This window comes from Giraffa tippelskirchi, chromosome Y, assembly GCF_054371585.1.
Source record: "Giraffa tippelskirchi isolate mGirTip1 chromosome Y, T2T-mGirTip1v1.2.pri, whole genome shotgun sequence".
Classification (NCBI taxonomy): Eukaryota; Metazoa; Chordata; class Mammalia; order Artiodactyla; family Giraffidae; genus Giraffa; species Giraffa tippelskirchi.
Genome location: NC_137290.1, coordinates 7720502 through 7739183, shown reverse-complemented (window position 1 = coordinate 7739183; position 18682 = coordinate 7720502). Strand labels below are relative to the sequence as shown.

General features: G+C 37.4%; 1 protein-coding gene across 27 annotated transcripts in view; it reads right to left on the bottom strand.

Annotated features, from left to right (window-relative positions):
- Positions 1–2143: 2143 nt before the first annotated feature.
- The window catches only part of LOC145537626 (zinc finger X-chromosomal protein-like), a 75184-nt gene continuing 58645 nt past the window's right edge, over positions 2144–18682 (bottom strand). For 18 of the 27 annotated variants that reach the window (XM_081568376.1, XM_081568380.1, XM_081568372.1 and 15 more), the window contains 5 exons: positions 8312–8461; positions 7766–7909; positions 7251–7406; positions 6446–6586; positions 2144–5663 (listed from right to left, as the gene is read on the bottom strand). In XM_081568376.1, the coding sequence (XP_081424502.1) occupies positions 4480–5663; positions 6446–6586; positions 7251–7406; positions 7766–7909; positions 8312–8461 (1775 nt within the window). In that variant the 3' untranslated portion in view covers positions 2144–4479. The remainder of the gene's footprint in view (positions 5664–6445; positions 6587–7250; positions 7407–7765; positions 7910–8311; positions 8462–18682) is intronic. The other 9 variants (XM_081568390.1, XM_081568389.1, XM_081568392.1 and 6 more) reach the window with 4 other exon arrangements.

Below are 18682 nucleotides of genomic sequence, written 5' to 3'. Positions count from 1 at the left end.
CCCAATCATTACAGACAATCTCTTTAACAAGTGGTGCTGGGAAAACTGGTCAACCACTTGTAAAAGAATGAAACTAGAACACTTTCTAACACCGTACACAAAAATAAACTCAAAATGGATTAAAGATCTAAATGTAAGACCAGAAACTAAACAAATGGGACCTAATTAAAATTAAAAGCTTTTGCACAACAAAGGGAACTATAAGCAAGGTGAAAAGACAGCCTTCAGAATGGGAGAAAATAATAGCAAACGAAGCAACGGACAAACAATTAATCTCAAAAATACCCAAGCAACTCCTGCAGCTGAATTCCAGAAAAATAAACGACCCAATCAAAAAGTGGGCCAAAGAAGTAAACAGACACTTCTCCAAAGAAGACATACAGATGGCTAACATACACATGAAAAGATGCTCAACATCACTCATTATCAGAGAAATGTAAATCGAAATCACAATGAGGTACCATTTCACGGTCATCAGAATGGCTCCTATCCAAAAGTCTACAAGCAATAAATGCTAGAGAGGGTGTGGAGAAAAGGGAACCCTCTTACACTGTTGGTGGGAATGTAAACTAGTACAGCCACTATGGAGAACAGTGTGGAGATTCCTTAAAAAACTGGAAATAGAAGTGCCATATGACCCAGCAATCCCACTGCTGGGCATACACACTGAGGAAACCAGAATTGAAAGAGACACGTGTACTCCAATGTTCATCACAGCACTGTTTATAATAGCCAGGACATGGAAGCAGCCTAGATGCCCATCAGCAGACGAATGGATAAGGAAGCTGTGCTACATATACACAATGGAATATTACTCAGCCATTAAATAGAAAACATTCTAATCAGTTCTAATGAGGTGGATGAAACTGGAGCCTATTATACAGAGTGAAGTAAGCCAGAAAGAAAAACACAAATACAGTATACTAACGCATATATATGGAATTTAGTAAATGGGTATAGATAACCATGTATGTGAGACAGCAAGAGACACAGATGTATAGAACAGTATTATGGACTCTGGGAGAGGGTGAGGGCGGGATGATATGGGAGAATGGCATTGAAGCATGTAAATTATCATACGTGAAATGAATCGCCAGTCCAGGTTCGATGCATGATGCAGGGTGCTCAGAGCTGGTGCACCGGGATGACCCAGAGGGATGAGATGGGGAGGGAGGTGGGAGGGAGGTTCTGGAAGGCGAAAACATGTACACCCATGGTGGATTCAGGTCAATGTATGGCAAAACAAATACAATATTGTAAAGTTAAAAAATAAACTAGTTAAAAAAATCCCCTTGACTGTGACACCCTAAAATTATTACATTTTCATGTGCTAATTCCAATGTGATGGTATTAGTAGGTGGGGCCTTTAGGACCTAATTTGGTCATGAGGATACAGCCCTCAAGGTGAAAATATGCCCTCCTTCATTATCTCCGTCACTCCACCATCATGTGAAGACATAAACAGAAAATGGCAGTCTATGAAGAAGCAAAGAGGCAGTCAGTCTTTACCTTGACCTTGAACTCCTCAGCCTCTGCAACTGTGAGAAATACTTACCTGTTGTTCCATCAGCTACCCAGTCTATGATATCCCACTACAGCATTCTGAATGGAATAAGACAACTGATAATTTATAGAGTCTAGCTTCTAATTTTACCACGACAATAACCCATTCTGTCAGTGTTTATAACACACCTCCAAATTGGGCACAAAAGGATAACTCAAGGACAGGCTCTTTGCTATGAAGACAGTAATCATCACCACTGATTCTTGTGATCTCATATTGAATTGAACTTTAAGCGCTCTAAAACAATGATTTTATACATGGGAAACCTCAGAATTTGGAAATGCTGAAAAAATAAATCTTCACAAACATGAAAAAAAAAAATTCAACGACATGATAATTAACAGAACTCAACAATCATTACTGTCAAGTATTACCTGCAAAGTCACAGGAAACATTTCTAACTAAGTTAAAAAAGGAAAGGCAATTAAGTATTTTGCACGCATTCCACTGCTACACAGAGAGAATTCAAAAATGCAGAAAAAAGTCCACTGTTTTATGTTTATTAGATTTACCAAAACTGTATTTTTTTTTTCCTTAAAGCAGTATATTACTTTGTACTGGTAACAGACTAGACACTGATTATCAGGAAAATAAGTCTGATTTTTATTTTTGCATGTTACTCTCAAGTACACATTTACAATAGTGTCACATTTTTCTGCATGTATTTCTTATTAAGTATTTTACAATGTACAGAGGAAGGAACATACAATATTTAACAGGTTATTTCAACAAATAACTTACGTTTTCTAAAAACTGGTACCTCTTTAAAACATTAAGCTGAAACATCCTTTTTTTTTTAGCTTTGCTAATCAAAGTATTTTAAGGATTAAAACAACTTCAACTAACATCAGCACATAACAGTAAGTAGAATTTAATTTTTTCTTTATGAAGACAAATGTTTTATCATACTCGACCAAATCCTTAAATACCTTTTGAAGGTTTCAATATTGTGCTTAAAAACAACTGTTTGACTCTAGAATATGTGAGAAATATGTAAAGTTCTGTGTTCTTTATCTTTCAGTGTAGTCTTTAAAATATAAATAGCTATTTGTATTAATGTTCTAAAATTCATAAATGTAAACTTTCATTAAACATTTTCTGTTACTTTAGGGATTAACAAATTCAAGGAAGATTTAAAAGATTCTTACAGAAACAGTATTCCAGAACAAGACAATAGATGGATACTAAAACAGGTGGGGACATACACGGAGGCCAAGAAGGCAGAGGTTCCAAAATCCATCCTGTGACTGTGGCTGGCATTAAGTTTAAATTCCTATGTACCTAAAGCACTTGACTTAGAATGAGAATAAATTAATCTAGCCTTGAGTGGCTGTCAATAAACCGAAACACTTTGATTTCTAACCCTGTTAATGTAACCTCTGAACATGAATATTAATGGCACAGAGAAAGGCAAAAAGGTGAAACTTTTACAGCAGGAGTAGAAGAAAGCACCATATAATGAAGTTGTAAGGTACCTATCCTAAGAGAAGAAAAATTTCTAATCTCCCCCAGTGTGCCAGTATATTATGTGCCAGTAGCTAATTTAAGCACTAAAACACTAGAAAGTGTTTAACTGTGCTATAAAATTTGTATTAACATAGCCAAATTGTAATTAACAGTTTGAATTCATTTTATATGTTAAAATGTCAACACTTAACTTGTCAAGTTTAGTTTGCAGTAGTCTCCAGTATATAGAGCTACTCCTTTCTTACTCTACCATCTTATTGTCTGAGATGATAGTTTCTTTAAAAGCTTCTCAGTCAGAACTGAGAGACCAATGTCTTGATACTCCATTAACTTTTCAGAAATTTAAGGTATAAAGATGAAGCTGTTATGTAAGCATTCTATCTAGAAATACCTTAACTTTGCTTTTCCAATTACCGAAGACTGTTATCATAACTTTTTATAAATATACTAGTGTCATTTTTCCCCCTAATTCTTCAGCTAAATTTTAACCTCTGAATTACAAGCTGGGGAAAATGCTCCTTCATATACGCTGGATCTTCCAGGTTATAGTACCTTTAATTCTTCCCATTATAAACTTAAAATTTGGGATTGGGTGCTGACGTACATAAAATAAGCAACAAAAAGGTACACATAAAATTTGGAGGTACCTTACATATCCAGTTGCACAATCTATGAGCCACATACATCTCTAAAGAAATTTCAACTTAGTTCACATTAAGTCTCATCTGCAGAACACAACTATTCCAAAACAAAGGAGTATAGGCAGAAGAATAAAACACAGGAAAAAGCAAAACCTTTCAATATGACTTTCTAAAAGCATGCTATGCTGGCAAAAAAACCCCACATACTCCAAAAAGGGTACAACGAAGCACACTTTGTCTGTTAAACAGGATGAAAATTAAACACAAACCTAGCCAATATTCTATATTCAGCAAATGTAGTCTCAAGGGAAGTTTCATGAAAATGTTAACCTGAAAATGTTAAGCCAGACAAGGAAATGACTTTCATGTTGTAATTTAGACCTGACGGTAAAATCTGTCATTGACATTAGCAGATGTTTCTATTTAATGCTAAAAATTTGTGTGGGAAAAATGAGAAAATGATTACGTTTAGAGTTACCAATACTATGTTTTTTTTCAATCTTTAAGTGGTCTTAGAAGAGTACCATACAGGTGAATAAAAAACAGTAAAACTTTTAAGACTGAAAAATTCAATATAGACTCGGATTATTTTATTAAAAACAAAATTTTGGTTGCTAACTTTTCCTCATTTAAACTGAATAGGATGCAGAACACTCTGAGTAAAATGCAAAGTTAACAAGAAATAATCCTACCTGTAAACAGTATAAATCAATATACAGTACTGTATGTGAACAAGACTGACTAGCTTTAAAATGAAATTTCTGCTTCAAGGCCAATATCTCTACAAAGTCTGTAGAAGTATTATTGTTAGGGCAGACCAACTTCTTTATGATGTCGCATTATGTGCTGGTTCTTTTCTGAAGGTCTTCGGAACCCTTTCTTGCAGTACTCACAACGGTGAGGATAGTCTTTCGTATGGATGGAAATAACATGCCGTTTAAAGCCTGAGGCATCTGTAGTGCTATACTCACAGTACTCACATTGATACACTTTCCTGCCACTGTGTGTCTTCATATGCTTTTTAAGCTCATTCTGTTGCCTAAATCCCTTTTTACATCTCTTACACCTAAATGGAAGATCTTTTGTGTGAACTGAGAGAATATGGCGACTTAGAACAAACGGATCTGCAATCTTAAAGTCACAATGTCTACACTGGTGCATTTTTTTACCCTTGTGGGCAGCCACATGCTTCTTGAGTTCTGATGGCCTGTGAAAGCCTTTATCACACATGTCACACTTATGGGGGTAGTCCTTTGTGTGAACTGAAATTATGTGACGTTTCAAATCGCTAGAGTTTGAACTCTTGTGGTCACAATGCAAGCACTGGTGTGTTTTGCTTTCTTGGTGGATAAGAGCGTGTTGCTGAACCTCTTTGGTATCAGAGAAAGTCAGAAGACAAATGTCACACTTGAAAGACATTTCTTTACTATGCTTAGTTTTTACATGCGTTTTCAAATTAGAAGAGTCTGCAGACCTATATTCGCAGTACTGGCATTGGTACGGCTTCTCTCCAGTATGGATTCGCATGTGCTTTTTGAGCTCTGATGGGTGACGAAAACCTTTACCGCACTCTACACATATATGAGGAAAGTTCTTGCTGTGGACTGCCAAAAGGTGGCGATTTAATAACCCTTGTTCAGCTGTCTCATACTCACAGAATTTACATTTGTGCATTTTGTTGGCTCCTTTTTCCTTATGCACCATTTTATGAGTGAACAAAGCTCCAGCATGGGAAAAATGCTTCCCACACTCATCACATTCGATGGCCTTCTCCGCCTTGCTAGTAAGCTTGTGGCTCTCCAGGTGATTGTGTAAATTTATCTTCTTATTGGTAGTGTAATCACAATCAGTACAGTGGTACTTCTTTTTGGTAAGGTGTTCAGGATGGTTTTTCATGTGCCTTTTCAAGAAACCTCGTGACTTAAACTTTTTCCCACAAATCATACAAGGATAGACAGTCAAGGGATGTCCATCAGGGCCAATAATTATTGCTAAGAAAGGAAAAGAAAAGAGCGTGAGTGATCAAATGAAGTTCAGTTGTCGTTTCTTCAAGCATATAAAGTGAGTTCTGAACACATTAACAAGTACTCTTTCTTACAGATTACAATTTTCAACAAAATACATAGCTACCATAGTAATAAAGTGAATTAGGTCCAGAAAAGTCATAATGATTGTACCAATTAAAATATAATAAAAACCAATTAAAATATATGAAGCAGCAAAAATTGAAAGCCATATTTGCTTAGGTATCTAGGGAAAACATTCATAAAGCTCAACCATTTTGGTTTTATGTCAAGTCAAATTTATATTAATTGACAGTAAACTACAATCATAGCCATAAAAAATTTTAATGTGCAAACCACCAGATAAGCTATACAGAAAAGAAATTCATTCAATGAACAACTGTAGTATTTGTCCTGCTCCTCTGTGAATGTGCCTGCTTCATGCTGACACAAAACGACTTTTAATTTTTTCATTTAAAGTTAACCAACATAACATCTTAGTGATTTACTTGCATTTCCAATAAAGTAACCTGACAGTTTCACTGTTTTTCCTGAATTACATTCTGATTCAAAACTGTTTCTTTTTATGAAAGGAAATCATTCATGAATATCACTTAACTCTTAAAAATTGTATTTTCAAATTCAGTACACAAAAATTACATGTATTCTAGCAACTAAAATGCCATCAAAACACCTTTATGGAATATATACTGGAATTTCCTCTGAGAGCTCGCAAAGCAGGCTGTGCTGTGGAACTCGTGTGCCCTCACCTGTTTGGTACTGCCTGGAATCAGGTCTTCTCCTTTTCTTTGGTTTTTGTTTAGCCAGTCTGCCATGTCCAGCAGACTCATCTATGTGCAAGAGGGCACTTGCAGTGCCATTCCGATTTTCAATTCCATCAGAATTATTACCTAACAATGTGTATTAAAAAACAAAATTATACAGTATTATAAATTATAAAGAATTAGGGACTCTTTATTTATGACAACAATGTAAAGCCATGATACTCATGAATGAGAGAAATTCCCTATCTAGGTATAAACATTAGGCATATTTACATGAGATGAAAGGAAATGCCTAGCTTCCAAATACAGCATCATTTTCCCCCATTAATTCTCATTCTCACTGAAACAAGTTACATACTAAAGATGAAAAAGTTTGAGCTTGAAAATCTATGTGCATGTATGTTCAGTCTTGTCTGACTCTGCAACCCCATAAACTGTAGCCCGCCAGCATCCTTTGTCCATGGGATTTCCCAGACAAGAATACCGGAGTATCATGCCCTCCTCCAGGGTATCTTCCCAACCAAAGGATCAAACCCAGGTCTCCTTCACTGACAGATGGATTCTTTACCACAGAGCCACCTGGGATGCCCCCTGGAACTCTTCCTACTTCTTAAATAACATAAACATAAAGAAAGTTCCTATTAAAGTTAAAGACAAATGATTTTCTCGGTTTTTACTTAAATCAGTTCATTAGTATTCATATTTCTGAAACTGAAGACAACAAAACCTATTTTTTAATTTTGAAATCATGTTCAAGAACCATATAATCCAAAGCTGCAATGTGACTTACCGTAAGCTGCTGCCCACGCTATTGGCATGAAGGTTTTGATTTCACTGTCATCCATTTCCTGTTCATGCACAGTGGCAGCAGCTGCTGCAGCAACAGCAGCATCTTCCTCTCCTACAATCACTTCCATATAAACTTCATCTGCAATTTCAGCAACATCTGAGTACAAAATTAATAGAACCACTTTTCTCACTAAGTTTACAGACCAGACAGGAAAGGTATTTTTATTTGAATTCTGCTAATAAACAGAAAGGAAGTTCGAATGTTACATACCTAGAATATTACTTTTCACATAGTAAATACACTATAAACATGTATTCAATTAATCACTTTCTTGGTTTTCACCGTAATTTGTTTATAAAATGGTACCTTGAGTATATATCAAGAATCACTGATATTTTTCTTTGCACTATGGCAGTACCATGTTTGCCATTTTTCTTCAAATAGTGGTGCATTTTTAAAAATTTAAAGCATATAGAAACATAAAATGCTCTCCCACAAAAAGGCCACCTACTTACTTAAATCTTCATCTTCTTGTTGAGAGTCACTGACAGTCATATAAACCATCTTTTCCCTTGGCATACGAATAGTGTTGTTCTGATCAAGGAGTTCAAGTCCATGATCATTCTCAGGCTCACTCTCCACAATGTCGACAGTCCCACCTATCAAGGAAGATGACAGCTTCAAGAATTTATGTGAAGACTTCATTTCCTTCTGTTTCATCTTATTAAGTAATTAGCTCTTTCAATACTTTTGTATTAATATAATAAAAACCTGTTTTTAAAAGTTATCTTCAGAAACACAAGTATTTTCAGTCTAAAACACCCAAAAGTAATTAGGCTCAAGTGTTTGATTTGGATCTTCCCATGTGCAGCAGGAGAAAAGAATCTGTCTGCCACTGCAGGAGAGGCAGGAGATGTGGGTTTGATCCCTGGGTTGGGAAGATCTCCTGGAGAAGGAAATAGCAACCCACTCCAGTATTCTTGCCTAGAGAATCCCATGGACAAAGAGTTGGACACAAGTGAGCACAAAGCACACAAAACGTGCTGAAGGCTTCTCCTTACCTAAGTCATCCTCTCCAGGGTCAGCTTTAAAAATATACACCTTGATGACTTCAGGGCAAGTGCCATCCACCTTACAAGGATCAATTTCCGACTCTGTGTCCATGGTCATACCAGTGGAACAGTCCTGTTCCATTTTGCCATCATCAGCCACTAAAAAGGCAGGAAAGACATAACATACTAACAGCAGAAACTTAAATATTACCATTTTCAAAAATTCTTTTTCCAAACATAATCTCTAACTGATTCATGTAAAACTCAATGATTCTACCTAGAAAGTAGATGATTCAATGACTAAATCTTGAAAGTTTTCTAAAATTTTGAAAATTCTGCAAGTTATTAAGGTAAAATAATTAAGAGTAAAATGCTGGTAATTTAGGAAACTAACAAAAGTAATGAAATAATATATTTTACCTTTGGGTACACATTATCAGTAAGATAAAAAGCATTTTATAATCTCAAAGATCTTGTGGAAAATGTCCTAGTAGCAAAATCAGCAAGTAATAGCCTTAATATAAAGGTTTTTATTGGTGTTACCTCATGTTTACTACTTCTGAATACTGTTTGGTTTTATCTGTTTGTATTATTAGAATTATGTATTTTTTAAAAAATCAGAATATGATTTTCAAACACGCATATTGCACTGGTCAGTATAAACATCAAACTGTTTCATGTAAAACTATATACTCACAGACATTGTATATACATGCATATACTACATACAAACACACATACTTGAGCTTAAAACCATACTTCAACATATTCTTACAAACCCTAAAGAAAGTTAGGTATTTTGCAAAAAAGACAAACAACTCTTTCCTATCAATTGACACTCTCATGATTTCCAACAGTAGAGACTTGAATATAAAGACCAAACATTTCATATTTTAAACTTTATAACAGAAGAAAAAAAAATAAGTGGCAGCATTATGCTTAAGGTTTGGAAACTTGAAAATCTCTCAAGACAAAAAAAAATCTCTCAAAGAAAACAGATTCTGGATAAAAATAATATGAAAAACATAATTCCCAAACCACGTAATCTTTCATGCATTGCTATCTGTGGCACAAAAGAAACTTTGGTGAAGACTGATAAAAACCTAGCACACATAATCAATGTGTGCATTAAGGAAAGACTAAAGGAGTGTCCTCTCTGCTTTGGCCACAACTTGTCTATCTTGCAGAGCTGCACAGAAAGGAGAACCAAAGCCCAGAAAAAGAATGTGATAATGCTAATAACATACCTACCCATTTATTAAGTGATTACCTATCCAGTCACTGAATACTAAGCAGGGAGATTTTAAAGCACTGTCAAAATTTTCAAGGAGGAAAGATGTTTATGCAAGTTGGATGACTTATCTGAGGTCACACAGCTAATGATCTAAACAAAGCATGTATGCTCAATCATGTCCACCTCCTTGCAACCCGCTGGACTGTATGTATCCCATCAGGTTTCTCTGTCTATGGGATTCTCCAGGCAAGAATACTGGAGTGGGTTGCCAAGTCCTCCTTCAGGGGATTTTCATGACCAAGGGATTGAACCCAAGTCTCATGTCTCCTGAACTGGCAGGAGCATTCTTTACCACTAGCACCACCTGAGAAGCCCTAAGCTAAAATACAAAACCTGACCTATGTGACTCACAACTAACATTCTTCAACTTTCAGTATTTTAAGAATACTTTCTCCGATATTTAAGGTGACTTTCTGGAAAAGCCAATAAACAGTATACTTAACCAAAGATGGCTTCCCTGAAAACAGATCAGTTGAATATGTTCATGACTCAAGTACAACTCACCTAAGGCTGTGGTTGATGGTTTTGACTATGTAATTTTATGCCTTAAATTCTTAACAATGGCTTAAAAAGAGTTTAGAGTTTGATATCTTTAAAATACTTCTCCAAATCCCCCATCATTTCCTTTAAAAGATCAAAAACATTACCTCTGTTTAAACAAATTCTTACATAGAAGTACAGAATATTCAGAAAAATTTGGTATTACGCTCATGAAAAAAGGACACTTTAGTTTCTTAATTACCACAAATAAACACTATCACCTTCCCTAAGAAATTACTTCATAAAACTGCTTTCAAACAGCATTCTGAAATCTTACAGAAGTATAAATCCTTCTATAACCCATACAATATCACAACACCCAATCAAAGTCAAGAATGAACACCTACACTGGCTTACAGTAACGCAGAGGTCACTGATGTTCTTGATGAAAAGTGTTTTAGTGAATGCTGTGGGGGTCAGACTGAAGTAGGTTGAGAATCTGATGTAAGATGTAAATGTCGTTTATGTTTAGTTTAAAAAAGGAGAACAAAGAAGCAGTAATTCTAAAGGACTGCAGAATCAAGGCAATTACTATCTAACTGATAAAAAAATATTTAAGCATGTTCAAAGTCTGTGGATAATTAAGAAAATGAGATTCTGGAATTAGAAGACTGTCAACTGCTAAATCAGGATCATGGAAGGAAAGAGAGACTAGAAACAAAAATCAAGAAGATTTACTTATACAGGCAGAGGCACATTATTTCTTTTGAGTCCTGGAAGCAAATAGCAACAGTAGATAGGTACGTTGTCTGGGGGCAGAGGGCTGGACAACAGTGAGAGATGTAGAAAGCAAGAAAAAAAAAAAAGTCCTGACTTGTGGTTTCAAGCATATATACACAAGAGGAGGCAAGGACTCAAATTTCAAAGTAAGAGACTGGTAGACTCGGATAAGAACGTGATGACTGAGGGAAAATGAGTTGGTAGACGAAGAAGTTAATGATACCAAGATTCAAAAAGCCCAGCTTGCTGAACTCTTGGCAATTATTAATAAATACACATACACACCGACTCCTCCTTCCCTAAACTGTGAGTTTATCTAAAAATGTCTTGATGTTTAATAAATACAGCTTGTGAGGACAAACAGGCATAGTGTACTTAACTCTGGTCTGAAGTGTACATAGCCTTTTTTTTTTCAAACCTGAATATTTTTGTATGTCAAACTATGTATCAAACTATTATGATATGTCAGACCTAATTAAGATTATTTCCCTTAAAGTGACTTGGGAGTGTCAAACTAAGATAGCATTAAAGGGTGAAGATCTCAGCAAATGAGGTAGGAGAATCCAGAATAAATTTGTAATTATTTGGAGAACCAACCCCTAAGAACCTTAACTGTAGATGAAGCTGGCCTATTTGGGCAAATCTGAAAAAACTGATTCTGAGTGAAAGTCACCGAACTGTGTCCAACTCTTTGCGACCCCACGGACTACAGAGTCCATGGAATTAGTAAGGCCAGAGTACTGAAGTGTGTAGCTGTTTTCTTCTCCAGGATCTTCCCAACTCAAGGATCAAACCCAGGTCTCCCACACTGTTGGCAAGCTCTACTGTCTGAGCCACCAGGGAAGCCCAAGAATACTGGAGTGGGTAACCTATCACTTCTCCATGGATCTTCCCAACTCAGAAATTGAACTGGGCTCTGCTGCACTGCAGGCAGATTCTTTACCAGCTGAGATTTCAGGGAAGCCAGGTACTGAAAAACCTGATGTTTGGTGTCTGTAAGAACACACTAGATTATTTTACAAGTGGTAGTTTATAGGTAATCATAAAATAAAACTCTTGAGGACTGGGAAATTTAATAATTTTCAAATTGCAAAATATCACATATTTACCTGTAGCTTGTACAAGATTCTTCTAGTTGTTTCTATGGTTTTAAAAATATGCAATAAAGGGAGTTTCCTAGTGGCCAAGCAGTTAAAAATTCCAGCTTTCACTGCTTGGGCCTTGGCTCAATCTCTGGCCAGAGAACTGAGATCCTGCAAGTCCTGTGGTGTGGCCATAAAAACAAACAAATGAGCAAACCACAGCAGAGCTTCTCCTCTGCAACAAATTAAAAAAATAAAAATTAAAAGATATAGGTGTTCTGTTTACTACTCAAACTCTGATTTTAAAACTATTTAAAAATTAAAATTTAAAGCCTGAATAAAATTGAGTCATCAGATACACAATTTTTACACATTATTTTTTTTTTAATGTAACAATAAAGAAATAGAGCTTTAGAATAAGGCCGCTCAAAACAGAAAGTATAATTTCTGAAAATTAGGACTGCTTCTATCGGAGCTACCTTCTACATGGCATTTTAGAATTTCTTTGGCACTTCTAAACATTCTGTCTCACTTCTCACAGATAAAGAAATGCAAGTTTTGGGGTGGTGTGTTAACTACCAAAAGTTGGAGAAGGAATGAGAAAGATGTCTTCAAGAACTTAGTTTCATTTCATTTTTCAGCAGGTTATGTTATCTTACTTCTCTAAACTTCTGGAAAAAATTGTTTATGATTTTACAAGGAAAAAAATGGTATCAAATTTGCACTGCTATTGCACTTTGCCTAAACTAATCTCATGAACTGAGGTATCTTTTACCATTATGATATGTTAAAACATAAAATGCAAATATATGGCTTTTCTCTCCATTTACTCAAACTGCCTAATCTTTCAAGATCAGGTCATCATTAAAATTTATCAATCACTGCTCGTATCCCAGGAACCTAATGATTATCTGTTGGATCTTCCCTCTCCAGGTTTCCCACCCATCGCCCCGACACTGCTACCAATTTATCTTCCTAAAAACACCCCTGTTCTCCTTTTCTATCAAGTAAAATAGAAAATGGGCTTCCCCATTGGCTCAGCAGTTACGGAATAAGCCTGTCAATGTAGGATATCCAGGTTTGATGCCTGGGTAGCGAAGATCCCCTAAAGAAAGAAATGGCAACACACTCCAATATTCTTGCCTAGGAAAACTCACAGATAGATAAGCCTGGTGGGCTACAGTCCACGGAGTCACAAAGAACCAGACACAACTGACCACACACAGCAATGACTAGTAAATGGGCTTCCCAAGTGGCTCAGATGGTGAAGAATTCATCTGCCAATGCAACAGACCCAGGTTTGATCACTGGGTTGAGAAGATCCTGTGGAGAAGAAAATGGTAACCCACTCCAGTATTCTTGCCTCGGAAAAGTCCATGGACAGAGGAGCCTGACTGACCTCTTCGGTGGCTGGGGTCACACAATAGTCGGACACAACTTAGTGACTACTTAATGACTACTACTAACAACAACAACAACGACTAATAATGTTGATTTTCTATATGTTTACTATTTCCTTTGGTGAAATATCCAATCAAGTTTTTTGCCCATTTTCAAAATTAGGCTGTCTTTTTCTTACTGAGTTGTATAAATTTAATCTTCTGGTTCCTCACAATAAACTGTGGAAAATTCTGAAAGAGATGGGAATACTAGACCACCTGACCTGCCTCTTAAGAAACCTGTATGCAGGTCAGGAAGCAACAGTTAGAACTGGACATGGAACAGCGGACTGGTTCCAAATAGGAAAAGGAGTATGTCAAGGCTGTATATTGTCACCCTGCTTATTTAACTTGCAGAGTACATCATGAGAAACGCTGGGCTGGAAGAAGGACAAGCTGGAATCAAGATTGCCGGGAGAAATATCAATAACCTCAGAAATGCAGATGACATCACCCTTATGGCAGAAAGTGAAGAAGAACTAAAGAGCCTCTTGATGAAAGTGAAAGAGGAGAGTGAAAAAGTTGGCTTAAGCTGAACATTCAGAAAACTAAGACGGTCCCATCACTTCATGGCAGATAGATGGGCAAACAGTGGAAACAATGGCCGACTTTATTTTTCTGGGTTCCAAAATCACTGCAGATGGTGATTGCAGCCATGAAATTAAAAGACGTTTACTCCTTGGAAGGAAAGTTATGACCAACCTAGACAGCGTATTAAAAAGCAGGGACGCTACTTTGCCAACAAAGGTCCATCTAGTCAAGGCTATCATTTTTCCAGTGGTCATGTATGAATGTGAGAGTTGGATGGTGAAGAAAGCTGAGTGCTGAAGAATTGATGCTTTTGAACTGTGGTGTTGGAGAAGACTCTTGAGAGTCCCTTGGACTGCAAGGAGATCCAACCAGTCCATCCTAAAAGAGATCAGTCCTGGGTGTTCAATGGAAGGACTGATGTTGAAGCTGAAACTCCAATACTTTGGCCACCTGATGTGAAGAGCTGACTCATCTGAAAACCCTCTGACGATGGGAAAAGTTGAGGGCAGGAGAAGGGGACGACAGAGGATAAGATGGTTGGATGGCATCACTGACTTGATGGACATGGGTCTGGGTGGACTCCGGGAGTATGTGACGGACAGGGAGGCCTGGCGTGCTGTGGTTCATGGGGTCGCAAAGAGTTGGACACAAATGAGAGACTGAACTGAACTGAGACCCTTGAATATAGGCTTCAGAAATACATAGGAATATTTTCTCCAACACTGAGTTATTTTTTCACTTTGTTGACAGTGTCTGAGAAACAAAAACATTTTCAAATTTGACTTTTAGTTCTATTTATTTTTCGTTTGCTGTTTGTGGTTTTTAGTGCCAAACCTGAGAAGCTGCTGCCATAAATAAATTAAGTTTAAGAATACTTTCACCTAATTTTCTTCTTAGTGTTTTTTAATTTTAACTCCCACATTTAAGTCTTTTTTTTCTTTTTTAAAGTTAGTTTTTAAAATACTCAACATTTTATATTTTTGGTGCACTGGGTCTTCCTTGCTTTGCACAGGCTTTCTCTAGTTGTAGTGAGAAGGGAGCTACTCTTCATTATGGTGCCCAAGCCTGTGATTGTGGTGGTTTCTCTTGTTGCAGAGGACAGGTTTTAGGCATGAGCATAAGTAGTTGCAGCATGTGGGCTCCATAGTCATGGTGCACAGGCTTGGTTGTTTTGTGGTATCTGGAACCCTCCCGTACCAGGGGTCAAACCCATGTCCCCTGCACTGGCAGGTGGACTCTTTCCCACTGTGCCACCAGTGAATCCTACATTTAAGTCCTGAGTTATTTTTGTGTATGTTTCAGATAGTGGCCCAATTTCATTCCTTTATAGGTGGATATAAAACTTATCCCAGTACAGTTACAGTTATCCCACCATTTATTATTATTGGCTGAAGAGACTATCTTTTACCTTACTGAACTATCTTGACAACTTTGTGAAAAATCAACTGACCACAGATGTACAGATTTGTATGTGTGGACTCTATTCCATTCACTTACATGCCTCTCATTATCCAAGACTAGTCAGTCTTGATTACTGCAGCTTTCCTTTTTTTTTTAGCATGGGAAGGTCTTAATTTCTCCTTTATTTTTAAAACCTGAGTTAGAGAATTCTTGGTTGACAATCTTTGGTTCAGCTTTTAACATGCTGAATACATTATCCATTGCCTTCTAGCCTCCTTTTTTCCTAACGAGAAAGCTGCCATTACTCTTTTTGAGGAAAGATCATTTGTATGAGAAGAATCAATTCTGCCTTGCTTTCAAGATTTACTGTCTTTTAACAATTTAAAAGTTACCTCTTGGTTTATATCAATTTTCTTCCTGATTATGTTTAATTCAATTTTTTAACCACTTCATTTTTGTAATTTTCTAAAACATGACCAGAAGATTGATAATTACATATTTTAATTCTTATTGCTGCTTCTAACTTTTTTGCCAATTAGTTTACACATGGTATAAAGTTCAAACAGTACAAAGGGTATGCAATAAAAAATGTCTCCTTACAAGTCATATCTGCAGTCTCCTCTGCAGAGCAATTCTTGAGGGCTTCTGGGTAAATATTCAGAATCTCATGCGTATGCAAGCATATCTGTATTAATTCCTAAGAGTATAATTTCTGTCATGGATATATGCATTTAACTTTGTTATATGTAGGTGACTTCCCTGACAGTCCCAGTAGTTAAGACTTCCGCTTCCACTGTAGCAGGTGCAGGTTCAATCCCTACTTATGAACTAAGATCTCGCATGCCATGCAGTACAGCCAAAAAAACAAAAAAACATAAATAAATAAACTTTTGTATACAGACAGTACAGTGGATTACAGTGACAATACAGTGGCCTTTACCCTGATGATCATTTCCTGAATTTAACAGTTTAGTATTTACTTTCTTTTATTGCCAAGTAACAGTTCCTTTGTTATACTCTCTTGTGAGTATACAGTAGAAGTGAAAAATAGATTTAAGGGACTAGATCTGATAAGAGTGCCTGATGAACTATGGACAGAGGTTCCTGACACTGTACAGGAGACAGGGATCAAGATAATCGCCATGGAAAAGAAATGCAAAAAAGCAAAATGGCTGTCTGAGGAGGCCTTACAGTAGCTGGGAAGAGAAGAGAAGCGAAAAGCAAAGGAGAAAAGGAAAGATATTCCCATCTGAATGCAGAGTTCCAAAGAATAGCAAGGAGAGATAAGAAAGCCTTCCTCAGCGATCAATGCAAAGACATAGAGGAAAACAACACATTGGGGAAGACTACAGATCTCTTCAAGAAAATTAGAGATACCAAAGGAACACTTCATGCAAAGATAGGCTCGATAAAGGACAGAAATGGTATGGACCTAACAGAAGCAGAAGATATTAAGAAGAGGTGGCAAGAATATACAGAAGACCTATATAAAAAAGATCTTCATGACCCAGATTATCACGATGGTGTGATCACTCACCTAGAGCCAGGCATCCTGGAATGTGAAGTCAAGTGGGCCTTAGAAAGCATCACTACGAACAAAGCTAGTGGAGGTGATGGAATTCCAGTTGAGCTATTTCAAATCCTCAAAGGTGATGCTGTGACAGTGCTGCACTCTATATGCCAGCAAATTTGGACAACTCAGCAGTGGCCACAGGACTGGAAAAGGTCAGTCTTCGTTCCAATCCCAAAGAAAGGCAATGCCAAAGAATGCTCAAACTACCACACAATTGCACTCATCTCACACGCTAGTAAAGTAATGCTCAAAATTCTCCAAGCCAGGCTTCAGTAATACGTGACTGTGAACTTCCAGAAGTTCAAGCTGGTTTAGAAAAGGCAGAGGAACCAGAGATCAAATTGCCAATATCTGCTGGATCATCAAAAAAGCAAGAGAGCTCCAGAAAAACATCTATTTCTGCTTTATTGACTATGCCAAAGCCTTTGACTGTGTGGATCACAATAAACTGTGGAAAATTCTGAAAGAGATGGGAATACCAGACCATCTGACCTGTCTCTTGAGAAACCTGTATGCAGGTCAGGAAGCAACAGTTAGAACTGGACATGGAACAACAGACTGGTTCCAAATAGGAAAAGGAATACGTTAAGGCCGTATATTGTCACTCTGCTTATTTAACTTATATGCAGAGTACATCATGAGAAATGCTGGGCTGGAAGAAATACAAGCTGGAATCAAGATTGCCAGAAGAAATATCTATAACCTCAGATATACTGATGACAGCACCCTTATGGCAGAAAGTGAAGAAGAACTAAAGAGCCTCTCGATGAAAGCGAAAGAAGAGAGTGAAAAAGTTGGCTTAAAGCTCAATGTTCAGAAAACTAAGATCATGGCATCTGGTCCCATCACTTCATGGCAAATGGATGGGGAAACAGTGGAAACATTGTCAGACTTTATTTTTTTGGGCTCCAAAATCACTGCTGATGGTGATTGCAGCCATGAAAGTAAAAGACGCTTACTCCTTGCAAGGAAGGTTATGCCCAACCTAGATAGCATATTTAAAAGCAGAGATACTACTTTGCCAACAAAAGTCCGTCTAGTCAAGGCTATGGTTTTTCCAGTGGTCATGTATGGATGTGAGAGTTGGACAGTGAAGAAAGCTGAGCGCCGCAGAATTGATGCTTTTGAACTGTGGTGTTGGAGAAGACTCTTGAGAGAGTCCCTTGCACTGCAAGGAGATCCAATCAATCCATCTTAAAGGAGATCAATCCTGGGTGTTCATTGGAAGGACTGATGTTGAAGCTGAAACTCCAATACTTCGGCCACTTCATGCGAAGAGTTGACTCACTGGAAAAGACCCTGATGCTGGGTAGGTTTGGGGGCAGGAGCAGAAGGGGACGACAGAGGATGAGATGGTTGGATGGCATCACCGACTTGATGGACATGGGTTTGGGTAGACTCTGGGAGTTGGTGATGGACAGAGAGTCGTGGTGTGCTGCACTTCATGGGGTCGCAAAGAGTCGGACACAACTGAGCGACTGAACTGAACGGTTCCTCTGACATAGTGTACACCTGGTATACATTTCCTAAATACATTTTAGAGTCCTTATACTAAAAAACATCAGTTTTAGTCTGATGAACAAAAACTTGTTTCTGTATCGTAACAGAACAAACTTTGAAAAACTGATTAAGACTTCCTTGGTGGTATAGTGGTATAGGTAGAAATCTGCCTGCCAATGCAGGGGACATGGGTTCATTCCCTAGTCTAGGAAGATCCTACATGGTGTGGAGCTACAAAGCCTGTGTGCCACAACTGCTGAAGCCTACAATCCATAGGGCCCATGCTCCGCAAAAAGAGAA